At 37.0% G+C, this 22,452-nt stretch overlaps 2 protein-coding genes across 2 annotated transcripts; both read left to right on the top strand.

Moving 5' to 3' along the window:
* Window positions 1–4,967: 4,967 nt before the first annotated feature.
* On the top strand, window positions 4,968–6,760 carry LOC147868461 (GDSL esterase/lipase At5g03610-like). The gene is made up of 4 exons (XM_087339547.1): window positions 4,968–5,199; window positions 5,954–6,087; window positions 6,316–6,601; window positions 6,735–6,760. Exons 1-4 carry the CDS (start codon window positions 4,968–4,970, stop codon window positions 6,758–6,760), a joined length of 678 nt encoding a protein of 225 aa, XP_087195673.1.
* A 3,693-nt stretch (window positions 6,761–10,453) lies between these two features.
* Window positions 10,454–14,632, top strand: LOC147868462 (Ppx-GppA phosphatase). The gene is made up of 8 exons (XM_087339548.1): window positions 10,454–10,886; window positions 11,520–12,607; window positions 12,732–12,911; window positions 13,025–13,066; window positions 13,313–13,393; window positions 13,485–13,604; window positions 13,714–13,818; window positions 14,312–14,632. Exons 1-8 carry the CDS (start codon window positions 10,454–10,456, stop codon window positions 14,393–14,395), a joined length of 2,133 nt encoding a protein of 710 aa, XP_087195674.1. The 3' UTR covers window positions 14,396–14,632.
* The last annotated feature ends 7,820 nt before the right edge of the window (window positions 14,633–22,452 follow it).

The following is a 22,452-nucleotide window of genomic DNA, read 5'->3' on the forward strand; positions in this document are numbered from 1 at the left end:
TTCCTAGGAGTAGCGTGTCTACTAGTTTTAGCATAGTGGTGTATGCTTCACTTGGATTGATAATATCATAGTCTTGTATAAGAGGTCAACATTGCATTTCTATAAGAGGTCATGTGATTACCATTCTTCCACTGTTTTCTCTTTGATTTCTTATGGTGACCTTCACCTGGGCAATTTGACTACCTTGCAATGCAAGTGCTCAAACAATAAGTGTTTTCCATCACCCCAATGATGTTAATATTCCATAGTTTGTAATGAATTGTCACCATCTTTCTTTTGTCTCGCCTCTCAGTCAAGTGAACCTTTGTAATTATCCTTGAGACTCCCATGCATTGTTACAATCATGCTTGTAATAGGGTGGCTTAACCATTAAGTCTCAACTTTGAGTAGTTGCCCTTCTTGTACCACCCTTCCCAATTGAATGTTTAGAGATATTGGTTGGATAATAGTAATTATGTATTGTGGATTATCAATGTTGTTAATTGCAACCTTGTTATGCTTTCCATGTAAGCTTCGCAATAAGAGGATGAAGTCAATCTCAAATAACAATCAAGCTTCATAGTCATCGATTACATATAATGTAGGTTTACATGTCACAACAATGGTAGGTTTAGAAGGTTGTTAGGTCTCCTTCGACATGTGAAGTCACTTTCCAAATTTGATACATTGGTTAGAGTCTTGCCCATCACAATTTGTAGAATTAGCCGTTGGATAACCAATCATGTACTTCCTTGTCCAAAAAGTGATCAAATTCTATTTCTATAACAAACAAGCACTCTATTTGTCACTTGTTTTGTAATGCCCAAAAGACTCATGTCGGATGGAAATCAATATTCATGCTCTAAGGACAAAGGGAGCTTGATTGCAAGACCCAGGAATCGACCACAAATTAAAGTTGGCCTTACTAGTCCAAGGTGCGGAGTTGAAGGGCCATCACTTAACAAATACAAAATTTGAAAGATAACCAAGAAGTGAAAAAGAAATAGGAAGGTGCGGAGTTGAAGGGCCATCACTTAACAAATACAAAATTTGAAAGATAACCAATCATGTACTTCCTTGTCCAAAAAGTGATCAAATTCTATTTCTATAACAAACAAGCACTCTATTTGTCACTTGTTTTGTAATGCCCAAAAGACTCATGTCGGATGGAAATCAATATTCGTGCTCTAAGGACAAAGGGAGCTTGATTGCAAGACCCAGGAATCGACCACAAATTAAAGTTGGCCTTACTGGTCCAAGGTGCGGAGTTGAAGGGCCATCACTTAACAAATACAAAATTTGAAAGATAACCAAGAAGTGAAAAAGAAATAGGCAAATTTTGAGGTGATTTATTTTTGCTAATCGCACCTCACACAGTGTATCGAATGTTTCACATATAACTTAAATTAAGGGCTTAACTCATAATTAAATATGTAGAAAAAGCAATTCGTTTAATTCTAAGTTACACTCAAGTATTAAAACGCAACCTTTTGAGCTATTTTAAGATCTTTTTTTTCCACAAAAAAAAACACTACTTCGCATTAGTTAGCAAACAAATTACATCGAAGATCACCAAAAATTCCTCTCATCCAACCCTCACTCTGGCCTTCCCACCAAAGTGGACATAGTCCCCACCTCATTTTCAACAAAAGTATCCAAATAACACCTATAACCTAGTAATTTGTACCATATCTATATGTACATATTTACAACACCTAGTCATTGATGGAAACCATTGGGGGAAACAACCACCGGGGGGCTTGGTAGTTCCATTGAGGCCCTGATGATGATCTGCCCACCATAGGAGAACTACCCCATTTTAGCAAGAACTTTGATCGAGTTCTTTCAGTTGCATCAGATTCCCCCTTAATCGAGTCGCATCGTCCCCGTAGCCAAGATACCAACTCAAACTAGATATTTAATAACCCCTCACCGCTAGGGATCTTTTGTTGTTGAAAAACAAACTTACAACGCCTGGTCCAAATGTGCCAGACCAATAAACAAGCCACCATTATCCATATCTCTTCAAAAAATTCTGAGTTAGTGCCAGGTCGAACTCCAACCCATTGAAACACCTTGCCACCTTGCACTATAAATCCATGACCGTGGGGGTTTAACTGTTCAACCTAGCCTTCCTCTGTTAACTTCAGCCCCTGTACGGATCCCCATACAACTCTCCGATTCACGCCACATGCTGCCACTATCCTGAGACTTCTATCCCAAATGTTAATAGCCTCTCTGCAATTCCAAAAACAATGAGGAATTGATTCCAAAGGGTGTCCACAAATCTTGCAACCAACCTCACCACCACGACACCTAAGCCACTCCCCCACCGGTATTGCTTTGTGACCAAGAAGCCACAACCAAAGCTTTATTTTTTCCGGCATATCGAAGGCCCATAGCCTCCTCCAAAACGACTTCAACAAGTCATAAAAAATGCCTTTATCCTTCCAACTATTGCGAGTTAGAGCAGCACCCATTGATTTGGAGCCAATGATTTGCCTTCCTAGCTTAGTAGTGTACTCGAAAAACCGTTCCAGTTTGTCCGTTCCCGGTTTTTGCCACCACACCTCTAGTGGATCCCAATCCAAATCACATTAGGACTTGTTGTCAACTATCCAAAGCTTACAATCAGATTCTAGCTTCCATGGGTCCGGGTTTACTTGTCAATTCTTACCTTCCAACACTACCACTCGCACTACCAACCACTGGCCATTGTCTGCCACAACACTTAGGTTGCCCCACAAACGATACTCATTAGATGGGCACCTGCCTCGGATAATTTGTGCATCGCCCTCACCTACAAACCACCCAAACCAGACCCCCTCTTCTTCATTTAGCTTAGCTAGACCATCAACAACCTTATCTATCAAATGGGTCACCTTTTCCAGCCTGCCAGTAAACCTAGGACTACCAACCAGACCCTCCCTTCTTTTCCTTTAGAAATCCTCCTAGTCTCTTACTGAACTAACATTGTACCCTACCATTTGCCCCCATGGCAAGCATTTTTTCTGGCCAAGCATCATACCGTCATCATTTCTAATCCTGGGGTTCCAAAACAGTGGTTGACGGAGTTGTTCCTCCATCGTTTTTGGCTGCATTAAGACCAACCCCTCTCTTAAACTTGACCAGGTCCTCATTATGGTGCGGGCCACCCTATCCTCCATGCTAGTAGGTTCTTTTAACTTTAGGCCTGGACTGAACAACCACCACTTCTTTGCCTTCCAAGGGCCGCCATTCCTCAGACACCAGAGTTTAGTTCTGTCTCTAAGAAGCAATTTCCACAATTCTGGTCCAGGTTGGAGACTTCGCACCAGGAGCTATTTTAAGATCTTACGTAATAATACCTATAAATTATCCTCAATAAGGTTTAATGTCCTAGTTTTACCTATTAATGACACACAATGTTGGTCGATGTGTTAGCTTCTTCATACTTGATGAGTAAGTTTAGTTCTTTAACATCTAGTGAATGTTTGCAGTTTTTCTCACAATCATCTTTATTATTTCATGAAATGTGAAGGTTTAAACATTTAAATAGGATGCATACTATTATCTCAATTTTCAAGAGTTGGGGGGTGGGCGTTGTTCAAACCTTACAAGTGCACCCAAGCGTTTGAGAGATGTTTTTAGATGTATCAGATGAGATGTCTAAATATCCCTTTACACGCAATGTGTTTTTGCTATTTCGTTTTAAATAAGAGCATTCAAGTCTATCTATACATGCCAATGGGGGCAAGTGGCATTGCCATCGATGATAACTTGCACATCTTCAAACCATATTCTCCAGGATTAAAATATTTCAAAGTTAACCAATTATTCAAAGAGTGTAGACAAAGGTTCCATTTTGGGTTATTGACTTTGGAACACATCTCCATTCAAGGGAGAAACTAAAACTAAAGGTTTGTCATATTGTGAGATAACTTCTTGTGCAATTAACATGCAACAATATTATGGAAATCAAACCCATAATAAGTGGATATAAGCAATTCAAGTGCTATAGCAAAAATAACTAGACATATAGTTTCGATGCACGAAAACCAAGAAGGATACTCTTCTCCCCCATATTTGGGTTTTGCTAAAGAATGACGCTCAGTGAAGTTTTGGCCACTAGTTAGTTTGGTTTTCAGATTGTAGATAGCCACATTGGTAAAGCCAATAGAATGGCCATTACTACTCATGGTGTTAGAAAACTTCTTTATGGTGCACTATGTAGCATATATTTAACCAACCGAGCTCGATAGTTTCTTTTTTGCTAGTGGGAATGTTAATCCTATGGCTACGCTTAATATTCAATATATGTAGATAAATCATTTCATCAATTTTCAAGTTACACATGTACATATTAGGCATGCCCTTCATTTTGAAAATAAACATAATTCGCTTGGATGGTAAAATCTATGTAAATTACTAAGCTTTGCAATATAAAATAACTTATGTATAGTTTCTCTAATGGAGTTATGCAATATTCCATATAGATAGTTTTGAGTGAATGAATGCTAGCAATATGTATATATTGGCTTCATGTAGGTCTTTTAGGAGTTTCAAATGCCTTTCATCAGGGGTCAAGGCTTAAAACTAGCCAATCCCATGAAGAGATGAAGAATGGAATTTTTTGTAACGCCCTAGGAGGGAATTACAAAAAAATATGAAAATTGTCTTTGAAACATTCATTCTTGAATCATGACTATGCAAAATGTAGGCCAACTATGTGGCAAAAGAGGAGAAAACACTATCCTACAAACATTGTTGGAATTATTTTATGTTATATTGCTGTATAAAAGGCCATATACTAAAAAATGTTTTCAGAGCAATGATCTTTTGTTCGAGATAACATTAGAAGATAAAAAAACTATGAAGATATATAGGATGATGTCTTGCTTTGTGACGTCTTTCATCTTAACATTTTCTATAGTGGGTAAGTATTTCTTATGTTGTCGTGTTTGTGTTTGGAGTTGGATAGAGTGAGTGGCCATGCTTGATCTCATAGTATGTATCATTATGTTGCAGAGGGAATACTTACTAATGGTGAGAAACCATATGAAGCATTATTTGTATTTGGAGACTCTTATGCAGATACAGGAAATACCGATAAATTCGATTTCACAGTTAACTTTATAGGCGTGAAAAACAATGTAGCTTGGCGCAAACCTTATGGCAAAACTTGGCCAGGCACCCCCACTGGGAGATTCTCAGATGGAATGATCTTCATTGATTTTCTTGGTAACCACATTAGTTTATTTTTTCTTGCATAAGCATTCATGATGTAGGTTGCCAATCACTACACTTTTTGAAATACTTTCCAAAATTTATAAAGATTAATGCTTGTTAATTGCATCATATTGTAGAGTTTACAATTGAATACCTAAAGCTTTACGACTTTATCGTAAGCTTTTGTTCATGAAATTATACAAATTATAGTGACAAAAAAAGAATCTTTTGAAGGATGTCCATTTAATAAATTGTTTAAAAGACTAATCCAAATACTATGACTAAACCAACTTCATGTTTACATTGTTTTGGATGTTTGCCACCAAGATCCTTCAAGTCATCCTTTGTCTCCAAACTTCCAACTATGAGGAATCAACATGTTCTCTAATGCATTGAATACTATTGATTACTATCAAAATCTTAAGATCAAAGAATACTTCATGGCATATATACTTGCCAAGAAACCATTCACACTTTTCCCCATTACATCTCCATGCCAATATTATTTGATTACAACCAAAATCTTAAGCCTCAACTTGACTTCTAGATCGCCAATTTGGTAGATATGACAATTTATAAAACATGTCTAGGACGTGGAATAGTGTAATTGTAAACATGAACAAAATGTTGACTATCATTTACATTTGGTGTTCGCTTCAATGTCTAGAACTAATCTATTTTGATGGGAAACAACATTATTCAGGCAAACATTATTGAACAAACTCATTGTCATAAATTCTGTGCACAATTATTGAATATGATGCAGCTTCCCATCTCAATGTATCATCTCCAATTCCTTATAGAAAAATAAGGTCTTGTGTTCGTAATGTGAATTTTGGGATCAATTTTGCATATGGAGGAACTGGTGTACTTTCTCCAATGAGTCCCAATTTCCTTAAGGTTAGTGCCCAAGTTCAACAACTGCAAGATCTTGTCAATAAGGGAGTCGTATCATCAAATCTCTTAAAATCATCCATAGCCACCCTTGTGGTCGGTACCGAGTATTTGGTGTTTCTCGCCACAAATCCTAATTCTTCAGTAAGAATGTTACTTTTATTTGTGAAATATGGGAATATACTTAACAAAATATCATGACAATCTATGTTTATGCTAATATATTCTTGACAGGTGAGTACATTCATTCCAAATGTGATAAATCAAATTGGCATTGATTTAGAAGCACTATATCAATTCGGATTTGCTGCAATAGCAATGACAAATCTAGAACCAATTGGTTGCTTACCATTCTTCACATTTTCCAATGATTACACTTATTGCATTGAGACGTTGAATTCGGAAATAAGCATTCCTCACAACATACAACTCACAAACAAAGTAGCATCTCTACAATTCAGTCACATTAACACCAAGTTCATCCTCATAGACTTATACAATGCATTTATTGTCAGCAAAGGTAATAAATATAATCTAGAATTGAAAACCTTGATTTTGATCATTGGAAGAGAGAGACTGTAGTGTGCCTTGTTACCATCGTCATATCATGAATTTCAAATGAATTTGTTCTTTTATCATACTTATCCATATAGGTTCTCTATTGAGGCATGCATTTTAATATGGAGTAAGTGATGTGTTAAAGACCTTTGGCTCTTAGAAGAATGGACAACTATATATATAATTGTGTTTAATAAATATGCACACCACTTGTCCGGTGCACATGATAATGTTTTCTCGCTTTATTTCACAAAAGGGGTATAGGGGTCTCCATACATCTAGTTTCTCATAGAGGTGTTGTGAGATGTTGCTAAAGACGACACTTTCATGATAATGTAGAACTTCCAGTTTGTTCATAATTAATTCTTGAACAATTGTTTAAAATTCTCTCGCGCAAACATTGGGTTTGAGATTTACATTAGGTTACTTGTTTAAATACAATGGCATGGAATTTTGAAAGTGAAGTAGCTTAGAAGCTTTTCATATGTTGTTTCTCTATGCAGGTATTACAAACCTACAACTAGAACCATGTTGTCAAGGAATTAATGGCACCAGTTGTGGAGACGTTAATAGTTATGGGGAACCTCTATACACATTGTGTCCTTCACCGAAACGATTATTTTATTGGGATAATTTTCATCCTTCAAATGTTGGATGGGTAGGAATCTCGAATGTGGCACTAAATTTAACATGGTTTTAAAACCTCCCATAGGGTTATAAGTGCTTGAGATGTGCATGATTGCAATAATTCTCCAGGGACACATGTAAAGCTACTCCAAAATAACTCTTCAAGATAAGCCATATCTGCATGTAACTATGTGGTTCACCATATTTGTGTTTGTTTATTTTCTATGAAAGTATACATAGATTGACTTCCATTACCTAGTTTCATGGAGCATTACATGAAACATTTAGATAAATGAGGGACACTAAGCAAGGTATGTGGTAAGATCTTCAAATGAACCTTGCTAGTATTGGTTAGAAATGTGACTTTTCTTAGCAAAATTATTATTACAAATGTAAAATCCTTACAAAAAATGTGCAGCTTACAACTAGATGATTATAAAGATCATTTGGCTAACAAAAGTATATAGACAAGAAGTTGAGGACTTTGTGATAAATGATGCATGATCACCATTTTGTTTGATTGACCTTTCAAATGGGTGAATTGTATTTAGGAGGAAACGAGTTGTTTTGCAAATTCTATCCGTGGAGACTTGAATATGAAGCTTTCCACATAACAATGCATAAGCTTTAGCAATATGTTTATATGGGAGGGACTCAGGGAGATTTAGAAAAATACCCCTTGTATATTAAGTGAAATATCAATTCGACCTTTTCTTTTTCCTCTAAAGAGATACGCCTTGGTATTATAAAACCATTAGAAATAGAAAAGTTTTGTTGGATAAAGGAGTATCAACAGACTCCATTGTGCTCACATCATAGCCGATTTGATTTATGTACACCATATCTCCCTGATTTTTATGGTCTACTGCTCCCAAACTGTAACTAAGCATGTAATGTAACCTATACCACCAACATTTGTATCAACTGAGTCCATAAACAAAGTTAGTAGACATTGTTTCCCAAAATGACAAGAACAATATACATCCATATTATGTGATCTCCATCTTCCCTAAAAATGAGCATTGAATCCCATAACCTTTTAAAATGCATTTGCTTCCTGAAAGTGGCATTAGCATTGCCTGTTAAACTTTTGCACCTCGTAGAAATATTGCTCATATAAACTTCATCCGTGCGAAAAAACAAAGTGTAGAGAAGTTAATGCAATTTAGTGAAAATACGGTTGCAACCAACCACAATTTCATTCTCTCTCTCTCTCTCTCTCTAAATAGTAATGTGTTAATTAGGTAAGTCAAATTACAATAAGATGACTATGATATCCTATAGGGTCACCAAAAAATCAATCCATGAGTGTTCTCATGACATCCCTCATCTCTATCTAGATGCATCCATCGTTATTGGGCTATACAGTCCCAAGTGCTAAATGTCAATGCAAATGACGCACATATGATGCCCCACCATCTTATAGATCTATATTTCCTCCTCAAACAACTCCCGGAAGTTTGCAATAAGGAAAATTGCCATAGCAATATGTCTTTTAACTGTTGAGCCTATCTTTCAACCCCATATTGAGCGTAAAAAGCAAAGGTATTCGTATCTGCCACTTATGCCATAGTCCCCAATCCGTAGATACTCAAATGCTATCTCAAAATGTGGAGATGGCATTTCTCGATTGTACACAACCAAACACCCATTGAAACAGATCTTTCAACACTCTGCTTATAGAAGCCCACACTATGCATATAAAATTCCAGATAACCCTTGCCACTAGACAATTGATAATTCGATGCCGTAAATGTTCTTATGGAATTGTGCAAAAACAAACACATTCAAGAAGCAATACTTCGCCTTTCCAAACTATAACCCACCCACAATGACCTTACAAATAAGTACCTACATGGTTTTCAAAGGAAGTCTGAAGATGAGATTGCCACACACTATTTGTACCACACTTTGCCACCACGCCCAGGTATACTTATCAATTAGCGAAAAGTAAATAAATAAATAAAAATCAAAGAGTAAATAAATCATAAATATTGTGGTGTCCCTTTCATTTTTATGTGCATTTCACAATATCAATACGTTAATAAATAAACAAACAAAAGAAACAAATTAAAATCAAGGAGTAAATAAATAAACAAAAATCAAAGAGGAAATATGTAAATATATAAATAAAAATCCACGAGTAAATAAAATAAAATAAATAAAATAAATAAATAAAATAAAATAAATAAATAAAATAAATAAATAAAATAAATAAATAAAATAAATAAATAAAATAAATAAATAAATAAATAAATAAAAGAAGGAGATATGAATGAATGAATGAATAAAAAAAGAGAATAAAAGACGGAGATATCAATGAAGGAAGGAATGAATGAATAAATAAAAGGGAAAAGTACCAGGATACCCTTGGATGTTCGTCTATTTACCAGAATGCCCCTGGAAGTTTCAAATTTATCAAACTATTCCTATGTCCAAAAAATTAAACTTTATAAAGTAATTATACACTCAAATATTTGGTAAATAGGGCTAGTTCGAGTTGTATAATTATTTTATAAAGTATAATTTTTTGGACATAGGGGTAATTTGGTAAATTTGGAACTTTCAGGGGTATTCTGGTAAATAGACGAACTTCCAAAGGGGTATCCCGGTACTTTTCCCTAAATAAAAATCAAAAGAGGAAATATGTAAATATATAATTTTATAGAAATAAATAAAGAGAATAAAAGACGGAGATATGAACGAAGGAATGGATGAATAGATAAATAAATATAAATGAAATAAATAAATATAAATGAAATAAATAAATATAAATGAAATAAATAAATATAAATGAAATAAATAAATAAAAATGAAATAAATAGAATTAAGAGAAGAATAGGTTCTGAGTGGGATTTGATGATGATGGGAGGGAGGGAGGAGAGGGAGGGCGTGTGAATCTCTCACATGACGCTTGGCAGCTCCATCGCCCATCGCCATCACCTGACTCTTACCTCACTCAGGGAGAGGGAGGGCGTGTGAATCTCTCACATGACGCTTGGCAGCTCCATCGCCCATCGCCATCACCTGACTCTTACCTCACTCAGTCTCTCTCGCCCATCGCCCATCGCCCATCGCCATCGCCCATCGCCATCGCTCATATCCCATCGCCCATATCCCATCGCCCATATCCCATCGCCCATCGCCCATCGCCATCGCCATCGCCCTTCTGTTTCTATCTCCAACAATGCCATCTCTTAACTCTCCTCCTCCTCCTCCTCCTCCTCCCCACGATCATCATCAACACAGCAGGTTCCTTAATCCGCTCAGAGATCCATCCATGCAACGCCACATGGAGCGGATCTGTACCCACCACCACCACCACCACCACCCTACCTCTTCCTCCTCCTCTGCGTCTCTCCATGGATTCCTTCTCCCTTCTTACACTGCAGCTCTTGCCTCACTTGCTGAAGCCCAGGGCTCTGCACCTCCCAGGATCCCTCATTTTAGTGTTGCTAACCCTCCCGCTCATCCGCCTAATTCTTACAAGTATGACTTTGCGCATATCACACATTTTCCATCTTCTTCTTCTTCTTCCTTAATCAAATCTGTCAAAAGGAATTCTTATAACTCACGGCGGATCAAGACTCTGCATTCTCGACATGCCAGTCATACTTCAGGTAAGAAGACCAAGCTTAACCAAAAAATAAAAAAAGAAAGCCGAGTTTTTTTTTTGGTTAGAAATCAAACAGCATAAATTTTACTATTTTTGGAAAATAAAAAGGGTTTATTTCGTGAACACCAAGAAAAACACAAACACAAACATGGGCAGCTTTCCTTGAAGCTGATAAAAATTTGAAACATAGCCCAATTTTTTTATCAGCTTCAAGGAAAGCTGCCCATGTTTGTGTTTGAAAAAGCTAAAAGGTTGTCCAGAAGGAGAAATGAAATCTTTGTCAAAAACTAAAAGAAAAAAATGGGTTGTAACTTGTGACCTGATTCCATCTGTCTGTGAAGTAAATTAACCATTGAAATCTTCTCTCTCTTTGTGAATTAAAAAAAACCTTACTGTCTTGGAATTTCCATCTGTAAGTAAAACCTAATGCACTGGAATATTCCATCTGTCTGTGAAGTAAAACTCCAATGTGTTATTGTTGGAACAACCTCTATAAAGTATGTGACGTAAATATTAAAACTCAAATATATTGCAATCTCAATGAAAGATATAAGAACCCTAATATATATTGCAAGTTGCAACATTCTATGTCAATGAAGGAAAAGTAAACCCTAACAAACACACACATATATGTCAGGTCCTAATTCATCGGAGCCCATAGTGGTGGCAGTGGTGGATATTGGCACCAGCACATTTCACATCACTGTGGCCAAAGCAGAGGCCAATGGTGACTTCCACATCATGGATTCCGAAAAGGAGAATGTCCACCTTGGGGGCCTCATCACAGCAGATGCTGAGGCAAGAGCATTTGAAACAATGGAAAGATTCATTGCATTAGCATCTGCGTATGGTGCTTCTCTTCGGGTCGTCGCCACATCAGCGATCAGAGATGCGGGGAACAGGGGGGCATTTCTCAGCAACATGCTTCACAAGATAGGTATAGAAGTTGAGGTTCTTACCGATGAAGAAGAAGCATGCTTGATCTATCGCGGTGTCTTGAGAGCATTGCCTGTATATCACAAGATCGTGCTTGTTATCGACATTCGAGGAGGATCTACAGAGTTTGTGATTGGTAAAGAAGGGAGGCTCATATATGCTGCATCGATTAAGCTAGGGCATGCACGAATCGATGATCTATTTCATGCAAGTGTTGGTAGTAGTGATGTAGTTGGAAAATCCCAGCTTGAACAAATCAGAGAGTATGTCTGTGATGTGTTGAAGGAATCCGGAATCGTGGATCATGTGAGAACTGCTGGATGTGAGGTTGTTGTGGGTAGCTCTAGCACGATCGGAAGCCTTGAGCAAATAATCAATCATGCACATTCAGGTAGTTATGCTACTTTATTAATAGCTGAACAAGCACATCTCGGTGTATCGGTGTATCGGGAAAGGGAATTTACTAAGGATGAACTAGCAGGGATTGTTCAACAACTTTGCAAGGCAAAGAATAATGAGCATAGGGCTAAAGCATTTGGGAAAAGAGCAGAGACCTTGGTTGGAGGTGCTTTACTGCTAGAAGAGATATTTAAAGCTCTGAGTATTCATAAAATGAAGGTTCTGCCTTCTGCTCTAAGGGAAGGGGTTATTGTAGATACATTAGTGAAGATTTTCCCGAGATATGAGGTTTCGCCAATCATTAGATGGAACTCTGTAATCCGATTGGCGAAAAAATTCTACAGCGAAGAGACTTTTTTTGCTGCCAGACATTCTGCACAACTAGCTGCGGTAAGGCTGAACAAAATAAAGATTTTTTTTTAAAACCATTCCAAATGTCCATTTATATATGCTAGAATCTTTGGAAGTAAATGGAGGAGAATTTTAAAATAATGGATACTATGCATATATGCAGGATATCCTAGCTGGTTTAAAGGCAAGCTCTTCTACAGCAGATCCTAGTTATGTCTCGGAGGTTGTCTGTCTTTTGGAAGATTCTGATGCAGAAATGTTGAAAGCTTCAGCCACACTGCATGCGATTGGCATGGCCATTGGTTTTAGGGACTATAATCATCATTCTAATTATTTGATCAAGGTTGCTTTTCATCCCATAATTTCTCAGTGTGAAAATAATCTATTTTGGAAAAAAATAAACGGTGACATTGTTTCTTTTTTTCTGGTGTTATTTCTATGTGAAGTGAAGTGCAGAACAATGACATTCTTGTTGGCTACAGCCCTATGGAAGTGGAGGTGAGACACAGTAAAATACGCATGTAATACAAATACAACACATGCATTTATCTTTTTTCATTGTTCTTCTTTCTTAAAGCCCTTTTTCAGATCTCCTGCCCTGAAGAAACTTGTATCAAACTTTTGTCGGTCACATTTGTTAATATGTATGCTTAACGCAATTTGCTTGGTGGGAATAAGTTGCAAAATATAGCAAAAAGGTCTAGCAATTATGCGCTAACAAATTTGTTTGTTCTTTATTTCCAGATAATGGCATTGCTTGTGAAGTACCATAGGAAGAAGGTTCTCAGTAAGAAGGATGAAGAATTTGCTCAGCTTCCTCCAGAGGTATAAGGGTTAAACCAACATTCCCAATCCACTGCTATATAACCTCAAAATATGCATGATTTGATCTGATTCATTCTACTTCCAATACCAGGTACAAACGAGAACTCAGGCATTGTGCGCGATCATTCGTGTTGCCGTTGCTCTAAATAGATGTCATAATAATGCTGTTAAAGCCGTGCATCTGATCCAAGATGGTGAAAAATGTGTTCTGGTAAGAGATATTATTCTATCAGTCTCTCGATCATGTATTCGCAGTAATTTTTTGACGTAGAGAAACTAAACATAGTGAGTGACGATTAAAAAACTAAATGCACATTCAGGTGGCCATACCATCCTTGGATTCATTGGATTCGTCGACCCAAGAGCTTCGTGACATTTCTCTTGAGCTGTGGGCTGCACAAGATAAGCTTGATCTTTTCCAAAAGGTACTCTATATAAAAAATAAATATGGATGCTCAAACTAATGGAACAGTGAGTTAATATTAACAAAAGGGGGTAGATTTGTATTATGTTTGTTTTAAGCTTGAATTAGGGTTAGGCAAGATGAAGGACACACACACACACACACACACAAGTATTGGGACTCTTGAGATGAAGGTATGTCTGTGCTTTTCAGGTTTTTTCTTCAAAAATGCAATGCCATTAGTTAGTGTTAGCTATGACTTCTTATCGGTTATTGATTTCTCTAGTCTCGTGCACATGAAATCCTTTAAAGTTCCACCTGTTTTCTTTGTTGTTGTCATGATTTAGAGGTTGAAACGACGGCGCTCGCCCTATATTAAAAGGGTTTTTTGAGATGGTCCTTGAGAGAATTTTTGGATTAAGCCCTTTTTGAGTTTTGAGAACTAGGCCTAGATATGGAACAAAGAAAATATGGTTGTGTTAGAGAGCACTATTAAGCAAGGTTCTTTTTTTCAGGTTTTTAAATGTAGCTCATCGATTGCCGCAGCTGATCATGATGATGAAACTTCGTTCAACATTGATCGAGCATCTTTGAGATAAACATTTCAGCGGATGTTAGAGAAGGCACACATATGCATATTGCGTGAGTGTACATATACATACATTTACCAGCTCTTATTCTTGATCTTTGAGGTCTAGCACAAAACAGTTGGAAGGCATGCATTGGAAACTGCAAAAGAGATTGGTAATGACTTGTTATGTGCTTCGTTTCAAATGCAACTATTTGTACATATAGATGATTTTGTATGGTTTAGAAAGTTCTGTGAACCAAATTGGCCGAGCTGTGCAATCTTCTCGCGAACATTTTTGAACCATTGTAACAGGCCAATCACTTGAGTGATTTTAGTGCCTAGCTTGAAATTGTGAAAATTCTTTCAACTTGAATTGTTCCATAATGACATGATCCGAGTCAAAAAGTGATAACGTGATCTCCCATGAATAAACATGGCAGTTGCAAGCATAACTACATATCATTGGCTAAAATGTCATGAAGAATATCATTATAATTTATCATGTTACGAACGTGCTAAAAAGGATTGACATGTGTTTAGGCGCATACATTTGTTGTATTTTACAAGATATCGTTATTGAATTTTAAATTGTGCCTCCTTAGTTTGTAATCCATGGTATCCACATGCAAGTTACCTCCTTCGTTAACCTGAGGTTGTGGCTTTATCATAATCTCCATGAATCCAACTATACTCGTATATATTTTCAACTAGTGTCAAAAAGTAGATCATAGTATGTGCCACGAAGAAACTAAATGAAGTGAATCTTGCTACAATGCACACATTGATCATTTCACAATACCCAACAATGTCACATCAAATGTAGTATATCAATTTCTAAATTGAATTGCCAACTCACAATAATGAGCTCATTAATCCAATGTGGATGGATTTCCCAAATACATTGTATGCAAAATGAGTGTTTAATATATGGGACGAAGAAGTAAATGTTACCCATCTATGTAAAGTGTACCAATCAACCCATTTATCATTGAATTTAGAGTAAACAATGACTTTGTTTCTTTCGAAGTCACTCATACGACGAGGGTGTTGTACACCATACAACCCTAATCAAGAGGAGAAGTTGGTAGCTTCTATGAGTTGTAAGAGATCAATTAATAGTTTGAACAAGATAAACGGATGGATGCAAGTGCACAAAAATATCTAGAGACATGGAGTTGTTTTTCTTTTTCCAAAACAAAATATCCTTCCATTAGTTTTAAAAAACCTATCAAGTACAAACTACAAAAGAGATGAAAAAGAAGAGGAAAAAGGACTATCCCAATGACTAGCCATGGATCCTGCCGCCTACTTTCATCATACCAGAAAATGACATCATAATAATTAGACACCTTATAGAGGCCTTCAAGGATAGAGTTGTATAGCATTTTCATTCTTATCCTACTCAATATATCCCAATAACATGGCAAGCCGTTGTATCATATCTCCTCGAATCATATGTGATAAATGGCGACCTTCAACTTGCCTTCATTACATAAGACTTTGCAAGTATAATTATTCGTGATCGCTCCAACATGTATGCTATCACCTTAAAACCGTAGGTCCAATTGAAGCTTCAACCATTGCTTCACAACGTATTGTATATCCTAAGCAAACAAGCTTCCAACCTGGTTCTATATTCCCTCCATTATCTTGAAACTACCTCGTATACATGAAGACAATGAACCACTTGTATGCTCACACAACTTAGGAGAACCATAGCATGCAGAACATTCTTTAAATTACATCGTTTTGCCACATCCAGTCCTTGTTGGAAATGAAAACCTTGATCCTTCCTATTAACATTACTTTCGTGACCATCCTAAGGATCACCCATTTCTTTCCACCAGCAATAAATTCTCAAACTGTGCTCATGCTTCAATTGTTGCTCCACCTTTACAGTACCAATCTTCGCTGATCCATGCTCAACATATCTTGTAATAGATGCATTTCACAAGAGAACATGTTTTTTTGCAAGAATATCATTTACATCTCGAACTGAAATATCATCGACTGTTTTTTGTGTTTTTTTCCAGATTGGCACATATAGCATACGTATCCAACAAAGCATTGCCAAGCTCAATACTGTCTTTTAACAGCCTCTTACCGATAATTTCAATGTGATTTTCTATGCATGTCAATCACTCTTTCACTGCCACCTTGGCAAACTTCTCAAGGCCAAAATCAGTGCATCCCACACATCCTTGTATCTCGAAATCAAAGTTGAAAATATTTCTTATACCTCACCAAGTAAACCACAAAAAAAATCTCTGTTGAGCCATGATCCACCTATCCACCTATAGCATATATCCAACAAAGCCTTTCCAAGCTCAATATTGTCTTCTAGCAGCCTGTTATTGATGATTCCATTGCGAGTTTCTGTGCCTATTAACATTCCTACAGTGCCACCTGTTGGTAATATCCTGAAATTAGTGCATTTTTAGAAACCATAACCTGAACCGGAAGTCCCGCTTTCCTCATAGGTAAAGCACACAAGATGAGGGTCATAAGGCGGCCTTCTAGCGTCTTCCATTACTTTGTCTCCACAGAAAGAAGTTGCATCGTGAAACACCATCCTTCTTCAACCTGCTCATAGTTAGCTATACGTACAACGTGCTACAATTGTCTCCACTCATCCTCCCCAGAAAAGAAAAAAAGAAAACCACTCCCCAAATTTGAAAAGTAAATGAAACATAATCTATCCTCCTTGTCACTCCCTAGAACTGCTTCAACATCCTTTAACATCATCCATCTCTGCCCCATAGTAAAAAGATTTACTCATAAGGATGGCTTCCCCAAGCAAAGCCAAACCACTCTTGTAATTTCCACTTTCAATGTACACAAAGTAGCTACATCTTGAGACAATCTTCTATTTTTCACATTTAACCTACTCATAAATGGCAAAACATAAGGCATGGTACCAAATGTATACATCCTAGTACAATACCTTTTGACAATTTGTCTCCACTCATCCTCCCTAGAAAAATGAGAAAACCAGTCCCCAACTTTGAAAAGTCATTGAAACATAATCTAGCCTCCTGTCACTCCCTAGAACTACTTCAACATCCTTTGACATCATCCATCTTTGTCAAAAACACGAAGCAAAAAGATTTTCCCCCATAAGGATGGCTTCCCCAAGCAAAGCCAAACCACTCTTCTAATTCCACTTTCAACGTACACAAAGTAGCTGCATCTTAATGCAGTCTTCTATTTTCCACATTCGACTTGCTCATAGTCAGCAATACATAAAACCTACTATAAATGTATACATCTTAGTACAATACCTTTTGACAGTTTGTCTCCACTCATCCTCCCCAGAAAAATGAGAAAACCACTCCCCAAATTTGAAAAGTAATTGACATAATCTAGCCTCTCTGTCACTCCCTAGGATTGCTTCAACATCCTTTTACATCATCCATCTTTGTCACAAGCAGAAAGCAAAAAGATTTTCCCATGAGGATGGCTTCCCCAAGCAAAGCCAAACCAGTCTTCTATTTTCCATTTTCAACATACACAAAATAGCTGCATCTTACAATAGTCTTCTATTTTCCCCATTCATACATAAGACCTACAACCAAATGTATACATCCTAGTACAATACCTTTTGACAATTTGACTCCAATCATCCTTCCTAGAAAAATGAGAAAACCACTCCCCAAATTTGAAAAGTAATTGAAACATAATCTAGCCTCCCTGTCACTCCCTAGAACTGCTTCAACATCCTTTAACATCATCCATCTTTGTCACAAGCACAAAGCAAAAAAAAAAAAAAAACCCCATAAGGATGATTTCCCCGAGCAAAACCAAACCACTCTTCTATTCTCCACCTTCAACCTACTCACATTCAAACCTAATGCCAAATGTATACCTCCTAGTACAACACCTTTTAAGAATTTGTCTCCACTCATCCTCAGAAAAATGAGAAAATCACTCCCCAAATTTGAAAAATAAATGAACCCCACCATTGAATAGTTATAGTAAATGCTTCATCCAACACCCTCCATCAACTATAGAAGAAAATGTATCAACTAATACGAAATAAGTTATAATAAAGAATATTTAACATAAACCTCCATGTCACTCCATAGAAATGCTTCATTACATCCACTCACTATCCATTCTAATAGTACTAATAAATACTTCATCCACGCTCACCATTTGTCCATGGTACCTGTCCAATGACACTGCTTCATAGTCCATCGAGGAAACAACCATCGTGGTGGCACATAATTCCAATAGTTTTCATATGTCACATCCATCCATAGAGGTATTGGCCACCATGTCTGATGAATTTTTCTTCTTTTCTTATGCACCTTTTCTGCTGGTCCTTTAATATTATCGTACTCTCCCTTAACTGTGTGTACCAAGTTGTCCCAGAACATCTTTATCATATCCACCACATTATACTCGATACCTTCATATTTCTTGCTGCATCGACACTTCCACCACACCCATAAAGCATTAATCGAGACAATATTCCAAACAAAAGACTTTTTAAAATATTTACCACCCGAACTATTTGGGAGAACTGCTTCAATTCTATTCTCCAACACACGCAATGCTTCCACACATTACTCCCCCTCGTACATGGATACTTGGACATCCAAAGACCCCCAAAGACCCCAAAGAACAGCTCCCCATGTAAAAATTGCTCCTCTATATTTACAAGAAAACATCCTTAGTATTCTTCCCCAATATTTTTGAGCTGCAATACAAGTCCAAAACAAATGTTTCAAAGTCTCCTCATGTAATTGGCAACACACACAATAACAATCCTGAACCTGTCCTTTTAGATGACAACCTATAGGTAAAGCATAATGAAGTAATAACCACTTAAAAGAAATGGCTGTCCGCAGACATGGTAAATTCCATAAACTCTTCAAGTAAGCTGCAAAATATTGAGGCGATATTGCACCTGACTCCCAATACTTTTGTGCAGCAGGACTTATGGAATGGCGTTGCAACAAGGAGCGTCTCCCATAGGCCACAAAATACTGAAAAAAAGGAGAGTCCTACTTTCTTGTTCATTTGTCGAGGCCCTTCCAACCAACCGCCATGCGTAATTAACCGGGTCCCAATTAAGGTGTTCCACCGACTTACTTTGAAATGACCACAGTTGTCATGCGTGGTCTGCCAAAAAAGGGTTAGGATCTAGGAAAATCTTCTTCTCTAACCTAGCAATGACCCTAACGGGTTTTTGGGAGGCTAGTTGCATAACTTCAGCTTCAGAGACATGGAGTTGTTATAGTTGTATCCATCATGTTCGAGTCTATTTCTCATATGCTATAGAAAAGGTAATTGGTATCGTGAATCTTCCGGTCAATAACATCGTTACTTTGAAGATCAATGAAATTAATATTGTTGGAAATAGAAAGAGAGTTAAGATGAGAGAATTGTTTTAAGTCATCAAGGATGTAATTTCATGTTCCAAATTGGGAGTTTGTTCAATGATGGATTTGTTAGGTGTACTGTTTGAGCAAGTGCCAACTACCCTCACATTTGTGGACAATGTAAACATTGGATATGATTGATGGGTTAAAAACATTGGTCTTAACAACCTATTGCGCACAAACCAACCTTACAAAATGTTTTAGAGATAGTTGCAAACACATTCTTTGCTAGACATTTCTTTGGAGCTATGCGGTGCACAAGATAAGCTCGATCTTTTTCAAATGGTATTCTATATAAAAAAACAAGGAAACATGGATTTTCTTATCATAGAAAGGAGTGTTTCTATTAGCATTTGCATGTTTTGAAGGAACAATGTTTGTTTTAAGCTCAATATATAGAATAAGGGTTAGTCAACAGAAAGAAGGCTATATATATTCTTAAGTACTAGGACTCTCAAGATGAAGGTCTGTGGGTATGCTTTTTTAGGGCTTTCTTAGAAATGCAATGCAGATTTCTTCTCTCACTATGCTAGAGATTGTGTGGAGATAGAAATTTCAATCTATCCGACTTGAGAATTTTACATGTATTGAATCTTGATAATGAGGTTTTAATGTTGTGTTTTATTTTATTTACTTTTTTATTTAGTTACATTTATTTAGGTTTATTCTCAATGACGAGACAACATTTTAAGGTGTAATATCTAGTTTGGTCTTTTTTTTTTCCATAAAGATTTCCTTCATTAGTATTAAGAAAAAATGCTGTAAGGCTACAAACTGTACAATTAGAGAGTGTTATATACAAAAAGGATAATTAGGGGAAGGGCCAGGGATGATGATATTTCTAGATAGGACTATGAATAGAGGCAACTTTCTCCATAACTGCAGTAATTTTTTCCTTTTCTTAAGAACAACCTCTAAAGGGCCCGACATATTGTCATATTGCCCACGCACTACCGCCAATAAGTTGTCCATAATTCTAGCAATATATCTGAGAGAAGGGGAATTATAGAATCATATCGTCTTTTACATCGACACTTCCATAAGGTCCATAATGTAACCATGGATAATGTTTTCCATACATGGGCTGCATGCATTTGCTTTCGAGGTTGCTGAAAAGGGGAGACAGATATTAGATGCCTGTTGACGACTGTCTTAGCCTCTAGAGCATCATCTGCCTCATACAATAAGAGATTGGAATGGAGAACCCCCCATACCGTTGATCCCCAGGAGAATAGGCAACCTACATTAATTGTTAGGAATAAAGAAAGAACTTTATTCTATACCTGTTGGGCTATTGAATAAGACAAGAGAGCATGCTTGGTAGTTTCTTGCAAGTCACCACAATAACTACATTGTCTAAGAATGGGTGCCACGTTTCCTTTCAAAGACTAACCTACTGGTAGTGTTGCATGTAGTAAAAGCCATCTAAAGAGAGTGTATTTTGTTGGTCCCCTAAAAGACCAAATCCATTTCCAATAAGCCTTCAAGTGATTGCTTGATACATCCCACTTATTCCAGTGCTTTTGAGCCGTAGGAGTTGGAATATTCTTAGACATGAGTAAGGTTCTTCCAAATTTCACAGTATATTGAAAGAACAAATTTTTTTGCATTGGATCCATCATGGGACTAGTCCAAGACCATCCCCCTGGGTCCACATTAGCCTATTAATTAGCTGTCGTGCATGCATATCCGACAAATGGGCTATTGACGGTTGTGGATCCAAGAGCCATTTCTTACCAGTTTTGGCAATCACCCTAACTGGAACAACAAGTAGGTTTTGCAGCAAATTATCAGAGGGTGTATAAGGTTGCAATTTATCTTGTTGAATATGGAAATAAAAAATACACTCATATGTAGAAATTCCTTTAACAAAGAGCATCATGCCATTCGTCAGGCAACCAAACCACATATGCTCTTGCATTAGCTGAAGTCATGATGAGGCCTGAGAGAAGGCTGCTGAAATATCCATTGTCATTGTCTTCGCCCTGTCATGACGACATACATTTTGGTCTTACAAGGATTGGAGCCCAAGACGTCTTGGGCTATATGTTAGACCTTAACCATTATACTAACATATATGATGTATAGTTATAATAAATGTATTATTAGTTATTACAAGATATCTAGAGTATTCCAGAACATTCTAGGATATTCCATGATTATATTAAATATCATAAATATCTAAAATATTCTAGAACATTCTAGAATACTCCATAAGGACCTATAAATAGGTGTCTATTCATTCATCACAACTCATTCGGTTCAACACCAGTTTGTAGCCCCTTAGCCTACTCTTTGTAATCCTTGCTCTCTTATAATATGAACTCTCTTTCCATTTCTAGTGTTCTTTCTCTCTCTCTCTCCCTCTACCTTCTATTGATATCTTATTTTTCTCTTTCCTATTCTCAAGTCACGACAGTTCGAACCAAATCTATCTCTTTTCTTCTTCTCCAACTTCTTCTTCTTATCTTAAGCTTATTCAAGCAAATCTAGCAATTTTCTATCGCAACTATGGAGTCCGTCAGCAAGCAAGAATATATGCGTGTTCTCTCTGAGCTCGAAATGCTAACAACCAAATTCGTGGCACTAGAGCATGAAAATCAAAGATTGTTGGGAGACCTACAACAAGTAAGTGTTGAGAAAGTACAACAATATGAAGAATTATCTCAACGGGTGCATCAATGGGAGACTACTCTAT

Source organism: Azolla caroliniana, unplaced genomic scaffold (assembly GCF_043228905.1).
Source record: "Azolla caroliniana isolate FFs.n. ecotype wild unplaced genomic scaffold, voAzoCaro1.0.p SCAF_1, whole genome shotgun sequence".
Classification (NCBI taxonomy): Eukaryota; Viridiplantae; Streptophyta; class Polypodiopsida; order Salviniales; family Salviniaceae; genus Azolla; species Azolla caroliniana.